Source organism: Phalangium opilio, unplaced genomic scaffold (genome assembly GCF_054372755.1).
Source record: "Phalangium opilio isolate 3A_F unplaced genomic scaffold, DU_Popi_V2 ptg000056l_1, whole genome shotgun sequence".
Classification (NCBI taxonomy): Eukaryota; Metazoa; Arthropoda; class Arachnida; order Opiliones; family Phalangiidae; genus Phalangium; species Phalangium opilio.
Genome location: NW_028324175.1, coordinates 4,166,475 through 4,183,353, shown reverse-complemented (window position 1 = coordinate 4,183,353; position 16,879 = coordinate 4,166,475). Strand labels below are relative to the sequence as shown.

Sequence of the window (16,879 nt, the reverse complement as noted above, 5' to 3'; positions counted from 1 at the left end):
TAGTAACGTTGACGTTGTGTTTAGGAGTTTAGTAACGTTGACGTTGTGTTTAGGAGTTTAGTAGCGTTGACGTTGTGTTTAGGAGTTTAGTAGCGTTGACGTTGTGTTTAGGAGTTTAGTAGCGTTGACGTTGTGTTTAGGAGTTTAGTAGCGTTGACGTTGTGTTTAGGAGTTTAGTAGCGTTGACGTTGTGTTTAGGAGTTTAGTAGCGTTGACGTTGTGTTTAGGTAGTAGAAACTTTGTTAGTGCAACCACTATGTCTTCCGTTTCTCCTCCTCTTGCCCCTTCTTCCGTTTCAGTATGGCATGCCTCTTTACTGGAATTTCCTCCATTACCTCCTTCTCGCCCTGCTTGTATTATTTTGCAATCTGCTTCCGTAGTTGCTAAGGTTTCCCAATCCCCAGCTGCAGTCGCTCAGCTTTCCCAATCCCCAGCTGCAGTCGCTCAGCTTTCCCAATCCCCAGATGCAGTCGCTCAGCTTTCCCAATCCCCAGATGCAGTGGCTCAGCTTTCCCAATCCCCAGCTGCAGTCGCTCAGCTTTCCCAATCCCCAGCTGCAGTCGCTAAGGTTTCCCAATCCCCAGCTGCAGTCGCTAAGGTTTCCCAATCCCCAGCTACAGTGGCTAAGGTTTCCCAATCCCCAGCTGCAGTCGCTAAGGTTTCCCAATCCCCAGCTGTAGTCGCTAAGGTTTCCCAATCCCCAGCTGCAGTGGCTCAGCTTTCCCAATCCCCAGCTGCAGTCGCTCAGCTTTCCCAATCCCCAGCTTCAGTGTCGTATAATGTCTCTACATTCAACCGTTTTGATTGCCTTGGTCTTTTAAATATTGATTCTTTTCAATCAGTTACTAATTGCATGACAAAGTGTAAGAGCTCCTTGCAATCTGCTAATCATATGACAAAGTGTAAGAGTTCTTTGGAATCTGCTTATCGCATGACAAAGTGTAATAGTTCTTTGCAATCAGTTACTAATCACACGGCAAAGTGTAAGAGTTCTTTCAGGAAGAAGATGCAGAACCAGGAGTGTCCCATACTAGTTGGTGGCGGTGCAACATCCGATTCTGAGGATTGTGCCAGCAAGGACGATGGAAAGGTTACAAAGATGGAGCCAATCTTTGATGGAGCCATTTTTGACACTTGGGAGGATGTTGAATTGACGATAGAATCGTGGTGTAAGCAGAACAGCCATCCATTGTGTAAACGGACATCAAAACTCGACGACGATGGTAAGTATAAATTTGTTCATTATGCTTGTAAACATCATGGTGATGTTCGCTGTAGAAGTAAGGGAATTAGGGAAAACCAACAGCACAATGCCCGTCGTTGCCAATTCTCTTTTAGGGTGTCTAAATGTGGAACGAATTATAAGGTTACTTGCTGTAAGTTGATACACAACCATCCTGTTCAGCCCTCCATTTTTAGTAAATATCCCAATAACAGAAGATTAAATAGTGAAGAGAAAAATAGAGTAGAAACCATTCTGAAGTTAAAGGTCCCAACATTGCAAGTTAAAGAGTTTGTGTCTGATAATTTTGGAAAACTTGTTACATCTAAAGATATACAAAATCTAAGAGCAAATTTAAGGGCAGAACAGGAGGGTGGTAGATCACAAGGGGAGATTTTAATTGACAAACTTAAACATCTGTTACCCAAGGATTCTCTTATTGGTATTGAGGTTGATGAAAATGATGAGTTAGAATACGTTTTATTTCAAACCCCCACTATGAGGGATTTATGCTTAAAGTACCATGATGTTCTTTTTATGGATGGAACTTATAAGCTTAATATAGAGGGCTTCCCCCTTTATGTTATTCTCTGCGAAGATGCAAATCTTAATGGTAGACCAGTTTGCTACTTTTTTGTTAGAAGAGAAGATTCAGCTACTATAGATAAATGCATTTCAAAATTTGTTCAAGTAAATAGTTGCGTTAGCAATACAAATGTAGTAATGGTAGATAAAGATTTTATAGAAATGAACTTAGTAAACAAGCATATTCCTTTTGCCGAAGTTCTACTTTGTACATATCAGGTCTTGAATTGCTTTAAGCGCAGGGTAAATCAGTATGCTGAAAGTAGAAATAGTAAAGGGGATTTAATGGGGTATTTAATGGGAATGGTTTATTCTGTTGATAATGAGAGCTACGAGAAGCATAAGGAAAGTTTCAGATTAATTGCTAGTGCAGAATTTTTTGGGTATTTCGAGACTAATTGGGATAGCTGTAAGGAAAAATGGGTTATGTTGTTTAGAAGTGGGTTAAAAACATTAGGAAATAATACTAATAATTATTTAGAGAGTCATAATAGTAAAATTAAACATTATCTTAATTCCCGGATGAAGTTATCTGAAGCGATTGGGGAGCTTATTAAATTTGAAAAGCAAATTGAGGATGACTTAGCAGTTAAACGCTACAAAGAAATCAAAACCACCATTAATACCAATCATATGGACAATTTGCACCTAAAAATAAACGAAATTTGTTCAGTTGGCGCAACTAAAGTACTTTTTGATCAGGCACATAAATATGAAGACTTGGGTAATAGATACGAGTTTGATAAGTTAAAATCAGAGGTAAAAGTTCCGAAAAATAAGGGGGAGGTTAAGGTTTATACATTATCTGAGTCTTTAAACAGGTGTTCTTGCAAGTTCAACATAAATTATGGATTGCCATGTTCACATATATTTTTTGCAAGAAGTCAGGCTAATATTGATATTTTTAATGAAGATTTAGTTAATGATAGGTGGAAAAAGATGAATATTTTTCAGCATGCTGGAACATGCGAACCTGTTCCAATTTGTGTTACCACATCACGTAAAGGGGAAAAGTTCTAACCAAAGAACAAAAGTTTAATAAGCTTTTACCCTTGGCGAAACAGTTGTGTGATTTGGCTTCGAGTGGCGGTACACTTGATTTTAAAGAGAAGTACGCATTTTTATTAGAGTTACAGAGGGCTTGGCAGTTAAATGAAAGGGTTTCTTTGTCTGTAGGTAAAACTGAAAATGATAATTTGGCATCAAATAAGTATGTATCTAGTAAAGACTCAACTTCTAGTCAATGGGACACTAAGGAGTCTGGAAATTATTGTCAGAAGAATATAATTGGGGTTAGTGATAAGGGGGATAGAAGTGATTTTTGTGGGGAGGTTACAGATGGTGATAGAGGGAATAACATTGGAGTTGGTGGGGAGCTTATAGATGGTGATAATATTGGAGTTGGTGGGGAGCTTATAGATGGTGATAATATTGGAGTTAGTGGTGAGGGAGGTGATAATATTGGAGTTAGTGGTGAGGGAGGTGATAATATTGGAGTTAGTGGTGAGGGAGGTGATAATATTGGAGTTAGTGGTGAGGGAGGTGATAATATTGGAGTTAGTGGTGAGGGAGGTGATAATATTGGAGTTAGTGGTGAGGGAGGTGATAATATTGGAGTTAGTGGTGAGGGAGGTGATAATATTGGAGTTAGTGGTGAGGGAGGTGATAATATTGGAGTTAGTGGTGAGGGAGGTGATAATATTGGAGTTAGTGGTGAGGGAGGTGATAATATTGGAGTTAGTAGTGAGCCTTCAAATTTAGTTAATAACAATGTTACGGGGTTGGCCGCTGATATTTCAGTTAAGAAACCAAATCCCTTAGTATGCTATGGTTATTCTTATTCTTCTGACAGTCTTTGTTCACCGCAGAAATCTGACTTAGTCAAGCCACCAAGCCCAATTGAGGTGAATTCTAGTATCATTTTGAGCAATATGAAACCATCTTATTTAAAGACTCCTGCTAGCCCTTACAAAAATCTTCTTAAGAACTCTTAAGAAAATTCCTTGGGAAATTTCTTTGGAAATCCTTAAGGCGTTCTTTAGAAAATTGGGGAATATTGGCCCCTTTTTCTTTGGAAATTACTTTGGAAATATCTTTGGAATTTTCTTGGGAAATATCTTTGTAATTTTCTTGGGAAATATCTTTGGAGTTTTCTTGGGAAATATCTTTGGAATTTTCTTGGGAAATATCTTTGGAATTTTCTTGGGAAATATCTTTGGAATTTACTTGGGAAATGTCTTTGGAATTTACTTGGGAAATATCTTTGAAATTTTCTTGGGAAATGTCTTTGGAATTTACTTGGGAAATGTCTTTGGAATTTTCGTGGGAAATGTCTATGGAATTTTCTTGAGAAATATATAGGGAAGATTATGGGTTAATTCATTTAGTCACTTGAAACGAGGATAGTTCTCACATGGAAAACCATATCCCAATACAGGGAGTGTAGTTCTTATATGCTGAACTACACCCCTTATAGCGAGGGAAGTTCTCGCATGCAGTGTGAAATTGCTTATAAAGTCAGACATTTAATCGACTTAAAAACATCCGTAAACGGCAGGAAGCTTTAAACCTGTCCAATTGTATGGGGTACTAAGTGGGTTTTGGAGGCTTTAATGGCCAAGCAGTAGATACAGACGTTGTTGTTAAATTTAATAATGTATATTCACTGAGAGTTTTTCGAGTATCAGAAACGCGTTTAACCTAATTTTCTCTACAATGTTTTTTAAAAAACATTTATTTTGGACTCTAATTACGCTCGAAATAAAGATAAAACATGCCATAAGAGAATTAAGCAAAAATTCCGACTGACAGCTTAGATTCCCTGTAAATCTAAACATAACGATTTTAATTACTCTTATTTTACTTTTAATCTATTTCATCCTTTACAAAAACACCTCACGGATTATTAAAGGCAAAAAAAGATAGAAAAAGAAAACAATAGGTAAATATAACATTCCATTTCAGCGCTTGCTGAGTCTTATAGCTACGGGACAAGCCTTCGTGAAACGTTTTTAAATTTTTTAACCATCAAGTTAATGTCTATCTAGGAAAACTTAAGCTAAACAATTTGGGTAAAAATGTTTTGAGATAATTATATGTAAAGCATAATTGCAATATATCTGGCCCTTTGAAATTCATCTCTAAAATTCTAAACTAATTTCGTTGGAAAATAAACCCTAGACCTTCTTTTGAAATTTATCTCTTGAATTCCAAACGAATTTCATTGGAAAATAAACCCTAGATCTTCTTTGGAAATTTATCTCTAGAATTCTTAAAGAATTTCTTAGGAAAATAAACCCTAGAGCTTCATTGGACATTTATCTCAATAATTCATAACGAATTTCTTTGGGAAATTAACCCTAGACTTTGTTTGGAAATTGATCTCAAGAATTCCTAAAGAATTTCATTGGAAAATAATCCCAAGAAGTTCTTTGGAAATTTATCTCTAGAATGCCTAAAGAATTTCTTTAGAAAATAATCCCACGACATTCTTTGGAAATTTATCTTTAGAATTTCTAATGAATTTCTTTAGAAAATAATCCCAAGACATTCTTTCGAAATTTGTCTCAAGAATTCTTTAGGAAATTCCAAGGAAGTCTTTGGAAATAGTTTCTTTAGAAAATTATCCCAAGGGCTCCGTAGGGTTCCAAAGAAATTCCTTTAGAACTCTTAAGAAGATTTTTGTAAGGGAGTAGCTTAAGTGAAAAGGATTTTTCACATGCAGAAGGTATCTGTGAAAGGATAGTTTTTGAAAGTGGCGCTTTAACGTCGTTTGTAACAGAAACCACTGCAATTGCCCCATTGTCCTTTGACTGTGTAAATACCTTAAATGAAAATACTTCTGCAGCCACTCCCCTTGCTCAGAGCTCACCTAAATTGAGAGTCCCTCCAGAAAGTTTCCCTGTTGCTTTCAAATGTGATGAACCAATTAATATATCATCTGGGATAAATTCCGAAAAAATGGTGTTAACTATTCTTAGGGATAAATTGAAAGTTCCAATAGTTAAAGCGCGCAGGGGTAGGCCGAAAAAATCTGTTAAAGGGTGGTGTCAATTCTCTAATAAGGGTACTGAGAAAAGAAAGAGAGTTTATAAAAGTGAACCAGTTACCTGCATAAAACCTAAACAACCGAAACTATGTAATGATCCTATTCCTTTAATTAATGTAACTAATAAGTCCATTCTTAATGATATTCATCATAGGCTAGATAGCAAAGACGAATATTATTGCAGCAATATTATAGAGTCCTTTTCAAAATTATTAGCCAAAAGGTTCCCCAGAATAAGTGGCTTTCAGCCATTAAGTCTCGCTTTTAAATTGGGTTTTGAAAAAGCTGATCAGAACATGATACAAATTTTACATTGTTTAACTAAGCAACACTGGGTAACTGTTTCTACTGTGGGTTGTCCAACCGGTACAGTTAGAATATATAATACATTACCGCACTGTTTTACGCCAGAAATATATTATCAAGTGTGTAACATTTTAAAATATGGTGGTAAAAAGTTAAAGGTAGAGTTTGTAAATGTTCAAAATCAGGCTGACAGTAATAATTGTGGACCACTATCGCTTGGAATGGCTTATGTAATAGCTTTGGGTTTGAATCCTAGCTGTATTAGGTTTAAAAAGAGTGAATTAAGAAAATATATAACCGCCTGTGTAAAAACTGGAACTTTCGTGGATTTCCCAGAAAGTATTTTTGATCGCCCTTTAAAAGTGAAGGATAACAAACCTATTATAACTAAAACTGAAATAATTGAGCTATTTTGCAAGGATGATTGCCGCCAAACTTCTTATTGTTTTGAAAAACTAACCCATAAATATTTCATAACATGGCTTCAGGATATGGTTTTATGTGAGGGGTGCCATAATTGGTATCACCAAAAGTGCAAAAAGATTAACCAATTATATTTTGAGAAAAATTCCCCACCCTATTTTTGTAGCACCGAATGCAATAAGGCAAAGAAGAATTAGGAACATAAATACGTTCAGCTCGACGTTGAACCAGGAAGCTAATTTAAAATTCTATAAAAATTAATTTAAAATGTCATATAAAAACTAATTCCTTCCTAAAGAGTTAGTTTTTGCCCATCAAAGTTTGATATTACACCAAAAAACTCGAATTTTTCTTTGTAATATCATACTTAGTTGGGATTTTGCTCTCATAGTGTGGCCTCCTCGTTGGCGAGAGTGGAAACACCCACTCATTCCCAAAAATGAGTGTCGTGGCTAACACACTTTAATATTTTTGGAACTTTTATTATTGTTGTTAAATCTAGCCTCATTTTTTTTCTTTCACCTTGAACAGCTTTGCTTGTTTTTAGTAACTATAGCACAAGCCGAAAAGAAAAGAGTTAAAAATTATAATTTTGTGAAAATAAGTCAAAAATAAATTTCTATGCTAAATAAATTAGAGAATAAAACTTGAAATAATTGTTTGGAAGAAAGAAAACCTCAGTTTGGACGCATAACTCAAAAGGAAAAGAAAGTATTATTATAAATATCAACTCTGGTTGTAATTATAGTCAAAAATCAATTTCTGTAGTTCTTAAAGAATAAAAAATTTAACTTGGCATATGGCTCAAAGTGTATTTCGTCAGAAACTATATTTGGTTTAAAATTTTCAAACCTGGCGGGTAGTGGTTATTTGGTCATTTTCAAAATTTCGGCTAATAAATTATTTCCATAAAAAAACCGAAATATGAAGAGCCTTGGATATAAGAGTAAGGTTACTTGCCCAAAGCACTTTAATAAATTCAAGACCGGGGGGGGGGTCACTTGTACCCTTTGGACAAGTCAATTAAATTTTTACATTAACTTAGATCACATTTTGTGTGTGTCAATAGTGATGGGCCTATCAGTACGGTGGGGTGTGTGTCAATAGTGATGGGCCTATCAGTACGGTGGGGTGGGTGTCGGTGGCACGCCTGTCAAGGTTAATTCTGCGAACTTTTATCTAAATGGAAAAATTTAATCAACTTGTCATAGGTACAAATGTGTGTGTCAATAGTTCCCGCGCTTGTATTTTGTGTGCCAACAGTAAAGCACTATTGACACACTCCCTTACTCATTTGGGGTGTGTGTGTGTGTGTGTGTGGCAATAGTCCTCTGCCTATTCGGACAGACACACTCCCTTACACATTTTGTGTGGCAATAGCCAAAGGACTACTTCCACACATTGTGTGGCATTAGTCAAAGGACTATTTCCACACATTGTGTGGCATTAGTCACCGTGCTATTGCCACACACATACAATGTGTAAGGGAGAATGTGTGGCAATAGTCCTTTGGCTATTGCCACACATACTCCTCACACATTTTGTGTGTGTGTGGCAATAGCCAAAGGACTATTGCCACACATTCTCCCTTACACATTGTGTGTGTGTGTGTGGCAATAGCACGGTGACTAATGCCACACAATGTGTGGAAATAGTCCTTTGACTATTGCCACACATACTCCCTTACACATTTTGTGTGTCTGGCAATAGCACGGTGACTATTGACACAAAATGTGTGGCAATAGCACGGTGACTATTGCCACACAATGTGTGGCAATAGCCTCACCCACAGAAAAATCAGAGATAAGGGAGTCTCTCTCCTTCAAGGAAAAATGACAGAAGCAGACAGACTGTACACCGGCACGGTCCACTCGATCACGCAGCTTCACGCTGATCCAGCATGGGAAATAAGGCGGTGGCGCAGGGCAAATGACCAGTTTAAAAACTGCCTGGACCAGTTTAAAAATTAAATCGGAGGGGGGTTAGTGGTCCCCTTGACCACTAATAAAATTCAAGGGTAGCCAGAGTCCAGACATTATCTCAACTATTTTAATTACTCATTACTTTAGTTTAGCAGACGACGCGTCCTGGTCAATGGTCATGGACCTTATTCCAGGACAGGGAGGTTGCTGGCCCAATGTCCAGTTTTAAAAAAATCTTGATTTCCCACCCTGGTCCTGGTGGGTAGACTGTAGTAAAGCATGGCCAACTCGATCACGCGCACCACGACACTAGTTGCGTGGTCGAGTGGGCTATGAGTTAGAGTTTCAGTTTGTGTTTCACGGGGCTTCGAGCCATGCGTTGAGCTTGAGCATGAATTTTTGCATCTGTTGGGCTTCATTAATGTTACAGTACAGCACATAACGTATTAAGATAGATATAAATATTTAAAAAGTGGCTTATATTTTCAAAATTAACGTAAGTTTATCAAGAAATGCATGCGTGCCTAAATTACAAATCAGTTAATCAGCGCAAAGGCCTAATAGGAAGGTAAACGTACGTTATATGAAACGTATTTACGCGTATTTCCTTGGAATTTTCTTTGTTTCGTGATATTTTAGTAAACGCCGAGCCCACGTACGTCTTCAAGAAAGAAGATATTGTAGAGGGTGATAGTGTACGTACGAAACGATAATTTATATTTATTCGTCGCCAAGGCTTAAGGTAAAGTTTGTTGTCTTTACTTATTACTTTTAGGCAAGTAATAAACAAGCGCCAAAAACTCGCGAAAAGAAGTGTAAACCAAGGAAAGCTGTCCTAAGCATTGACGAATTTTGTAAAGACGCCATTTTATCTAGTGTCCCATAAGCTTTATCGTCATTACTTAATTTACCTCGCTTTAAATTACTCGCGTATCGTAGAAACCCTTACTTGGAACGCATTCAACATTTACGAATTACTAAGGAACTAATGGAGAATATTGACATTATATCGGAGAATAATGGTTCTGAAAACCATACGACTCGTCAAAAGCTAAATAATGATCATCCAGTTCATATTGAAAATAATGACTCGCAAATGACTTTAAACAACTCGTCTATTTCTAAGGATGAAGCTATTGAAACTGTTCCTACCTTTGAAAATACAAAAACTGATCTTTGTAAAAATATGTACAAGGATTCATGGAAGCCAAAATATGAAGAAGCTTCGCCAACTCTTGTTTTGCCAACCGAGCCAAGCAGCGAATATGAAACTATAAGACAATTATCGGAAAATATGGACGATCAGGGTATAAGTTCGACTAACTCTCGCATTGCATGAAAGATTCGATTACTAGAACTAATTCGAGAAAAAAACATCCGAATTAACTTGCAATTTTAACGCCGCAGCGTTCCAACTTCAAGTGACTCTCTTTGCGTTGCCTGAAGAGTTACAACTGAATTTGGTGGCCGGAATCTTCAATAATTTCTCGAATAATTCGAAATTCTGCGAAAAATTGAGTGAGATCGTGGATTTCAGGGAAATACTACAATCGGTGAGTTAGTTAATCCATTATTAGAAACAGTTCCCACAGGTCAGGGAAAATTTTTATAATGCTCCAAAAAGGTCAGGGATTTTTTAATAGTTTTAAGTTTCTAACAATCTTGGGGAATTTTTTTTTTTACTGGATAAATTTTCTTTGGGTTAATTTTTTGCAATTTTGAACGTTCCAGCTAGGGATGTCAACTTAACGTTTATGAATTCCACCTTTTAACGCGTGACGCGTATAGTAGCGCCCCTCCCCCGCTAACAGGGTGACTTAGTTTATAGACACTCCCCAACTGTTTGGGAAATAGCAGTGCACTTCCTCTGGTCCAAAACCAGTTTATTAATTACTTGGACTAGTTTTTTAATTCAAAAAGTGGGGGGATACCGGTCCTCGGGACCAGTTTATTGATTGCATCAAATCTATAGGAGAACAAAGACGGGGACAACTCTGGAGACCAGTTTATTACTTCGGACATTAGAGGGGTCACTGGTCCCAAGGACTTGTTTAAAAAATGTCCTTATTTCTCAGACTGTTCGAGTCCCCAAGTTTCGTTAATTACCAAAGCGATTAAACTGAATTTGTTGGTAATTGATCACACTTCCTCTAATTGTGGATAATAATTTACCATAGGAGGAATTGCGACGCTGGATCTTGGACCAATAGTTGAATGGTTCATAACTTCATATGATGGCGGAGAAAATGCCATTATTGGCATTACCAGTTGCAAGTATTTGAAGGTCATATTTCATTTCACGCATTCCAATGACAATACAATTTTCCTTCTTTTTTAGCTTGCGCTCAATACGCCCTGGTTACGCCCATGGAAATGTACGCTCCGTATATGGATGCCATGAAAGAGAAAATCTATCTAGCCAAACTAGTCATCGAGTTCGTTGGTTCGGAGCCCGAATCGGACTACTCGGAACTCTTAAATCATATTCAGACTCGCACGCCACCTCAAGGTTTAGAACCATTTACGGAAGAGTTACTTCTACGTCTTTCGCAGTTCATTATTGATCAAATTGTTGATCTTGATGTAAATGGTAATCAAGCGCACGAAGCACTTCTGGATACGGAGGCTCTCAAGAACTTCGTTAATTTGGCTGGAGCATATGTTGATAAAAAACGGTCAGTTGTCATTTGTTTATTTTATTTACATTTAAAATCGATCGAATCGCTCGGCGATATCGGGGGTCGGGATCGATCGAATCGCTCGGAGATATCGGGGGTCGGGATCGATTGAATCGCTCGACGATATCCGGGGGTCAGGATCCATTGAATCGCTCGACGATATCGGGGGTCGGGTTCGATTGAATCGCTCGACGATATCGGGGGTCGGGATCGATCGAAGCGCTCGGAGATATCGGGGGTCGGGATCGAAACGCAGTCTTCTGCAAATATGTGCCTCCTCAAGGGCTGTGCATTGGATCGCGTTATTTTAGGGCGGCTTGTAGGTTTTACAGGTCCGCATTTCCTACCTAGATGGCGCTGTTTGTCTGTTTTCGGGAAACCATTTACGTGGGCTTTCTCTTCGTGGTGAAATTTCGTCATCTTGGCTAGGTCATATGGAGTTGATTAATTTAGTTCAAATATTTAATTTACCTCGTAAATGATTCATATTCCGATTACCGTGATCCATATTTAAATCTGGATCAGCTCGCTAACGGATTTGCTTTTAATTTGCATTTGCCCAGGCTCGGAATTAATACATTACCAGGGTTCATACAAGGCTGGAAAACAGGGAAAACCTAGAAAAATCAGGGAAATAAATAGTTGACAAAAACCTCGGGGAAATTAAGAATTTTTAGTAAAATTCAGGGAAATCAGGGAAATTTGCGTCAAACAGAGGTCGAGTAATTAAGCAAAATGTTCATAAACATCCCCTCCATAGGATTAACATTACACTATACTATGGAGGCCCGTAACTCTGGTTGGACTAGAGATACGGGGATGTTCTTTGATTGTGTTATAGCCTCCCCTCCTTCGTTAACATTTGCTCCATAGGATACTCCATATACGGGAAAAACCTGGAAATCTCAGGGAAATTTGTTTTCCAAAAGTTGATGTATGAACCCTGATTACTTAATAGCGTAGAGGAGGATATGGTCTAAATTTTCTATTGTTATTATTACGTGAGAATTTAGTTTTGAATTTTATTTGTCCCTTTGCGTTATAGTAAGAATAAGCGACCCAAAGTTCCCACGAAGAAGCCAGCTTCCAATACTCTGGCAACGACGACTCCTCTTGTTCGACACGTATTCGAAACCCTCTTTGCCGAACAGATTTCTCAAGATCCATCTCAGCCGACCAAGGTTGATTGGCGCAAAAAGCGGTGCATGATTTGCAAGGTGAGTGAACCCTTTTTTCTGTAGAATGGGGGAAAATCGGGCTTAAGTCAGGGATTTTCTAAAGCCATTGATGGGACAGAATGTCAGGGACTTCGTTTGGGAAATTAAACAGCAGTGACCATGAAGTAGGCTTTGGTAATCCCCTTTAAATGGTCAGGGATAAGCTGGAGGCGTCAGGGATTTTGTTTGGGAAATTAAACAATGCTTTGAGCAATGATAAATATGGGCTGCAGGTGTGACCATGAGGTAGGCTTTGGTAAACGCGTCCTTAATATGGCCAGGGAAAAGTCAGGGATTTTCGTTGTAAAAATTTCGTCTGAACCGAACCCTGGTTGTGTATGAAACCAGAAGTGTATAATACTTCGAGAGAAGTGTACCACCACAAATCGTGGTAAGAGTAACGTCATTCTTCCCAACATCGGATTATTTGGAGCAAGTAAACTAAACCGAATCAATTACGCGCTCCAAATTCGAGGTCGTATCAAGATTTTTCGAGTATGAATTTAAGGTTTGAACAATAATTTGAAACTAATTGAACTCAAAAATTGACTTTTTTGTTAATTATTACCTCTCCGTGTGACGTAGTCCAGGAGAGGTTCTGTAACGGCCGTGTATGTGTGTGTGTATGTGTGTGTGTCTGTCTGTGTGTCTGTGTGTGTGTCTGTGTGTCTGTCTGTCTGTTGTTACACCCACGTGACCGCGTTCGCAGTTTGCGTATCGGAGCAAACATGTTCGCCATTTCCGAACTGCTTTCACAGTCACGGAAATGGCTCCTCTACTCGAGTTCTCACACCACCATCTTCTGGTCTTTGTCCATCCCACACGGACACCAGTCTGTTCTTACTGGCTTCTAATCACCACCATCTTCTGTTCTTTGTCAATCCCAACATTGACAACAGTCTGCACTTACACTGGCTTCTAACACCACCATCCACTGGTCTTCCGTCTATTCCACATAGACACCAATCTGTATCATTGGCTTCTACTCTATTATCATCGTTTGGTTTTAGGATATACGCGGCGATCAGCTAGGGTTACGAGAAACGTCTAGCCTCCCTAAGGTGGGATCGCCACCAAAGGTTTTCGCAATTGCGCTTTTTCCTTACTATTATAATGGAAACGAATCGTATATATACCCCAAATTTGAAAAAAGCGGGCAAGAGGGGTACCCTTCACTTTAAACGTCAATATTAGCAAAGTTTGAGAAGATAATAGGTATAACTTTATTTTAAACGATTTCACTATTATTAATGTTAATTATTGAAGATTAAAATAATTAAAAATAATTATATTTATTTAAATATTAAAGATAAACCTCTCGTGCAAAGAGTGAGATTATCATTGCCTCCTATATCTACCAAGGCCCGTGCATGCGATATATTTCCTTCATTGCCTCCTATATCTATCAAGGCCCGTGCATTGTGATATATTTCATTCATTGCCTCCTATATCTATCAAGGCCCGTGCATTGTGATATATTTCATTCATTGCCTCCTATATCTATCAAGGCCCGTGCATTGCGATATATTTTTCAAAACAACAACAAAAATGGGAAACCCCAACTCAGAAACATAATAACGTTTTTATTGGATACTTAAGTTTATATAATCTTCTTGACACGGAGAGGTAATATTTTGGTTTTCCCAACTTGTTTTAAACCTTGTAATTTTCTCTTGCGAATGTAATTTTTTTATTTGTATTAGCCTATTTTTCAAGTTGTTTTCAATTTTAAGTTTGCTTTCGTTTTTAGCCATATCGTAGTATACGATAGGCTCTTAGTTTGACCCGATCCGTAGTAGTAGTAGAAGTAGTAGTAGTAGTAGTAGTAGTAGTAGTACTTGAGTTTTCGCTTTCGTTATCGTAAGATTTTAGCTTAAAAGGAACTTTATATTACCACAACCCACCCATTGGGGTAACTGGGCTCGGTTAGAGATTTAATTTTAATTAAAAATTTTTCAGGTCAGACCCGGGAATCGAACCCGGGTCGCTGGGGCAATAGGCAGACATTCTACCAACTGAACCATAGAGACTTAATAACTCCGAGTTTTTTATTATTTATTTTTATCTCTAAAATGTCGGGGTGATGTGGGTTGGGGTACCTCTTAATCTGTGGGGTCGAATACTTTTGAATTTTTATCTGTGGGGTCGGATACTTATGAATTTGTATGTTTGGGGTTTTTATATTTATTTTCTTTTTATTTATGTGCTAATTAAATAGATAACGATTTTCCCCGTTTCTCCTCATGTGTTTCGTTCTCGTTCGGTAGCTATCGTTATCTATGTTATGTTTGACTGGAACGTTTTTGGTGGTTAATTCAAATGTGGGTTTAGATAGAGCTAACATAGTGTTAAATGAGCGTTATGCGTTTGATCATTTTAGCATTGCTAAAGGTAATTCGAGGGGATAATCACTAAAATGCGTAATCACTGTAACTAAACTTTCTCTTTCAAAGGTTTCTGGGCATAAGTCCTTGTTAGAAATTTATAATATGCGATAAGTGTGAATCGGCATAAGTCTATGTTGTAAACTCATCGAGGGGATTATCACTAATACTATCTGTTCTTCGATTGGCCGGAATATTAGAATTACATCATAAGTAAATTTATACGGTTATAATTTTATCACTGTTTAGAGTAGGGAATCGAGGGGCTATTAACTCTGATTTTATGCACGGTACATCATTTAAGCATTGAAAAAGATAGCGCTATTCACTCATTAGGGTAAGGTATAGAGGGGTTATCCACTCATTAGGGTAGGGTATAGAGGGGCTATTCACTCGTACGATATGGCTACTATTACGAGCCCTTGGGCCGTCTTGTTTATTGTAAAGAGTATTTTTCCGCGCTGTTAAGATCGAGGTTGTTTTCAACATTCTTGTAAAAGCATCGAAAATTTTAAGCTTCGGAAAAAAACTGGGTACGTCACTAAGTCGACCGGTTTACTAAAAAAAACCAACCCAGAGAGCGCAGGGACAGAGCGCGTCCTAGTACCACACTAGTTGAATTGGTCAATAATAGAAAAATAAAAAAGTCAGTCTTGAACAGCGAGTTCTCATGAGCAGTTAGAAAAAGGGTAAGCTAGAAAGTGCGCGCCAAGCCCTAAGAATAAAAACTAAGTAAAAATGTACCTAGTAATAGTGCGAGTGCGAGTTTAGATTGAAAATTTAGCGCCAGATCTAAACCATTAGTTAATTAAGGAATAATTGTGCTTTACAAAGGAACTTAAATTGTGCGGTGAGCAAATAATTAAAGCGCGGATTAATCAATAAACTTAGTTATTAACCTTAAATTTTCAAGCGCTAACAAAGGTTAAAATACTAGTGCGAACGTGTAAATCAATCATTAAAAAAAAACTATTTTTTTCAATCTCTCTTTTTAATCTTTTAGTTAATTTTTCGTAATAAACAGTTATTGTTGAATTTTAAAAATTTTGTCGTGCTCCTTATCTTTTATTTACCAAAACCGAATCGATCCAAAAGTCTAATTCTATTTTAGAATTAACTAACTTTTCATTTAATTGCGCGAGCGTGCTCGATGTTTCAGTCCGTTGAGCTACGGTATAAAGTAATGGCAGTACTACGTATGCAAACGTCATACCCTTCTATCTCTTAGCTCAGTGTCATCCGCCTACTGGGAGCGCACAGTATGCTCTCTTACAAGAACGCGCCCAGATGGAGGGATACACAGTCTACGCCCCTCTCTACCGCCACTAGTCTATAAAAAAGCTCTCCCAAGCTATATTTCGTTACAGGTTTCGATTCTTTCGTTTAATTCGATTATTTCTTGGGAGAGATTTGAGTTCTGGGTTTCTAATTGCGATACTTTTTCAACGGCTTCATTTTTTTCCTTAAAAATTTCTTCCAAATTTAATTCAATTTCTTCGATAGTCGCCGATAATTGCTTGACCGTATCATCGCGGTAACGGACTTCGTTTTTCAATTTTGTAATTTCAATTTCGAATATTTGAATTTCATTTTCTAAACTGGCGTTTGAATTTTTCAAGAAGTCATTAGCGTCTTCGACGTTTTTAACTCTTTCTCTTAATGTTAATATTTCTTCCTCGAGAGGGAATTCCAAAGGTTTGCCATTTTTTAATCTACATTAGTGAATTAAATTTAATTGGGATTTTGCGCCGCGTTATGAGGTTTCTACAGATTCGGCGTAATTTTGCTTAGTATACTTGAACCGTTTTTGTTCAAGAACACGTGACGTTAACACATATCACGTAAACTCATGATAATACCAATAAATAGCAAACCAGGGTTCGTACAACCTTTGGAAAACCGATTTCCATGTTCTTTCCCTGAGTTTTCCAGGTTTTTTCCCCCCATACATGGAGTAATAACAATGAATGTTACTCAAACCTTAACCTGATTTCCCTAAATTTTACCAAGAAACGATATCTAATTCGTTATGGAGAATGTATAAGTTGCCTAAGTATTCGCGCGCCATAGTCCCAGTCCCCCTTTCAAAATACA

The 16,879-nt window shown here is 37.7% G+C and overlaps 4 protein-coding genes across 18 annotated transcripts; 3 read left to right on the top strand and 1 right to left on the bottom strand.

Moving 5' to 3' along the window:
* Positions 1-256: 256 nt before the first annotated feature.
* LOC149668060 (uncharacterized) lies at positions 257-3,122 on the top strand. Of its 4 annotated transcripts, XM_089840967.1 has the most exons (3): positions 257-1,223; positions 2,762-2,918; positions 2,984-3,122. In XM_089840967.1, exons 1-2 carry the CDS (start codon positions 257-259, stop codon positions 2,809-2,811), a joined length of 1,017 nt encoding a protein of 338 aa, XP_089697093.1. In that variant the 3' UTR covers positions 2,812-2,918; positions 2,984-3,122. The 4 variants fall into 4 exon arrangements, with proteins under 4 accessions (XP_089697093.1, XP_089697092.1, XP_089697095.1 ...); XM_089840966.1 differs by having other exon boundaries at positions 257-2,918; XM_089840969.1 differs by lacking the exon at positions 2,984-3,122 and having other exon boundaries at positions 2,629-2,793.
* Positions 3,123-5,503: 2,381 nt separating this feature from the next.
* On the top strand, positions 5,504-7,380 carry LOC149668059 (uncharacterized). The gene has a single exon (XM_089840965.1). The coding sequence runs from the start codon at positions 5,768-5,770 to the stop codon at positions 6,779-6,781; it is 1,014 nt and encodes a 337-aa protein (XP_089697091.1). The 5' UTR covers positions 5,504-5,767; the 3' UTR covers positions 6,782-7,380.
* A 998-nt stretch (positions 7,381-8,378) lies between these two features.
* On the top strand, positions 8,379-12,359 carry LOC149668057 (uncharacterized). 10 transcript variants are annotated; one of them, XM_089840960.1, is made up of 7 exons: positions 8,379-9,002; positions 9,146-9,201; positions 9,282-9,813; positions 9,914-10,059; positions 10,684-10,776; positions 10,845-11,015; positions 12,230-12,359. In XM_089840960.1, exons 3-5 carry the CDS (start codon positions 9,495-9,497, stop codon positions 10,714-10,716), a joined length of 498 nt encoding a protein of 165 aa, XP_089697086.1. In that variant the 5' UTR covers positions 8,379-9,002; positions 9,146-9,201; positions 9,282-9,494; the 3' UTR covers positions 10,717-10,776; positions 10,845-11,015; positions 12,230-12,359. The 10 variants fall into 10 exon arrangements, with proteins under 10 accessions (XP_089697086.1, XP_089697088.1, XP_089697087.1 ...); XM_089840962.1 differs by having other exon boundaries at positions 8,379-9,074; XM_089840961.1 differs by having other exon boundaries at positions 8,379-9,080.
* On the bottom strand, positions 10,996-12,234 carry LOC149668058 (uncharacterized). Of its 3 annotated transcripts, none has more exons than XM_089840964.1 (3): positions 11,683-12,234; positions 11,532-11,609; positions 10,996-11,469 (listed from the first exon to the last, which is right to left on the bottom strand). In XM_089840964.1, the coding sequence occupies exons 1-3, from the start codon at positions 11,690-11,692 to the stop codon at positions 11,213-11,215; spliced, it is 345 nt and encodes a 114-aa protein (XP_089697090.1). In that variant the 5' UTR covers positions 11,693-12,234; the 3' UTR covers positions 10,996-11,212. The 3 variants fall into 3 exon arrangements, 2 of the variants coding, with proteins under 2 accessions (XP_089697090.1, XP_089697089.1); XM_089840963.1 differs by having other exon boundaries at positions 10,996-11,609; positions 11,683-11,801; positions 11,957-12,234; XR_016367926.1 differs by having other exon boundaries at positions 10,996-11,604.
* Positions 12,360-16,879: the final 4,520 nt, after the last annotated feature.

Bases quoted from the DNA above. Each gene is read 5' to 3' on its own strand.
- LOC149668059 (XM_089840965.1), top strand. From the start codon at position 5,768: ATGGTGTTAACTATTCTTAGGGATAAATTGAAAGTTCCAATAGTTAAA.
- LOC149668057 (XM_089840960.1), top strand. From the start codon at position 9,495: ATGGAGAATATTGACATTATATCGGAGAATAATGGTTCTGAAAACCAT. The intron at 9,814-9,913 runs GTATAAGTTCGA...TTAACGCCGCAG, and splicing joins GGAAAATATGGACGATCAGG to CGTTCCAACTTCAAGTGACT. The intron at 10,060-10,683 runs GTGAGTTAGTTA...AATTTACCATAG, and splicing joins TCAGGGAAATACTACAATCG to GAGGAATTGCGACGCTGGAT.
- LOC149668060 (XM_089840966.1), top strand. From the start codon at position 257: ATGTCTTCCGTTTCTCCTCCTCTTGCCCCTTCTTCCGTTTCAGTATGG.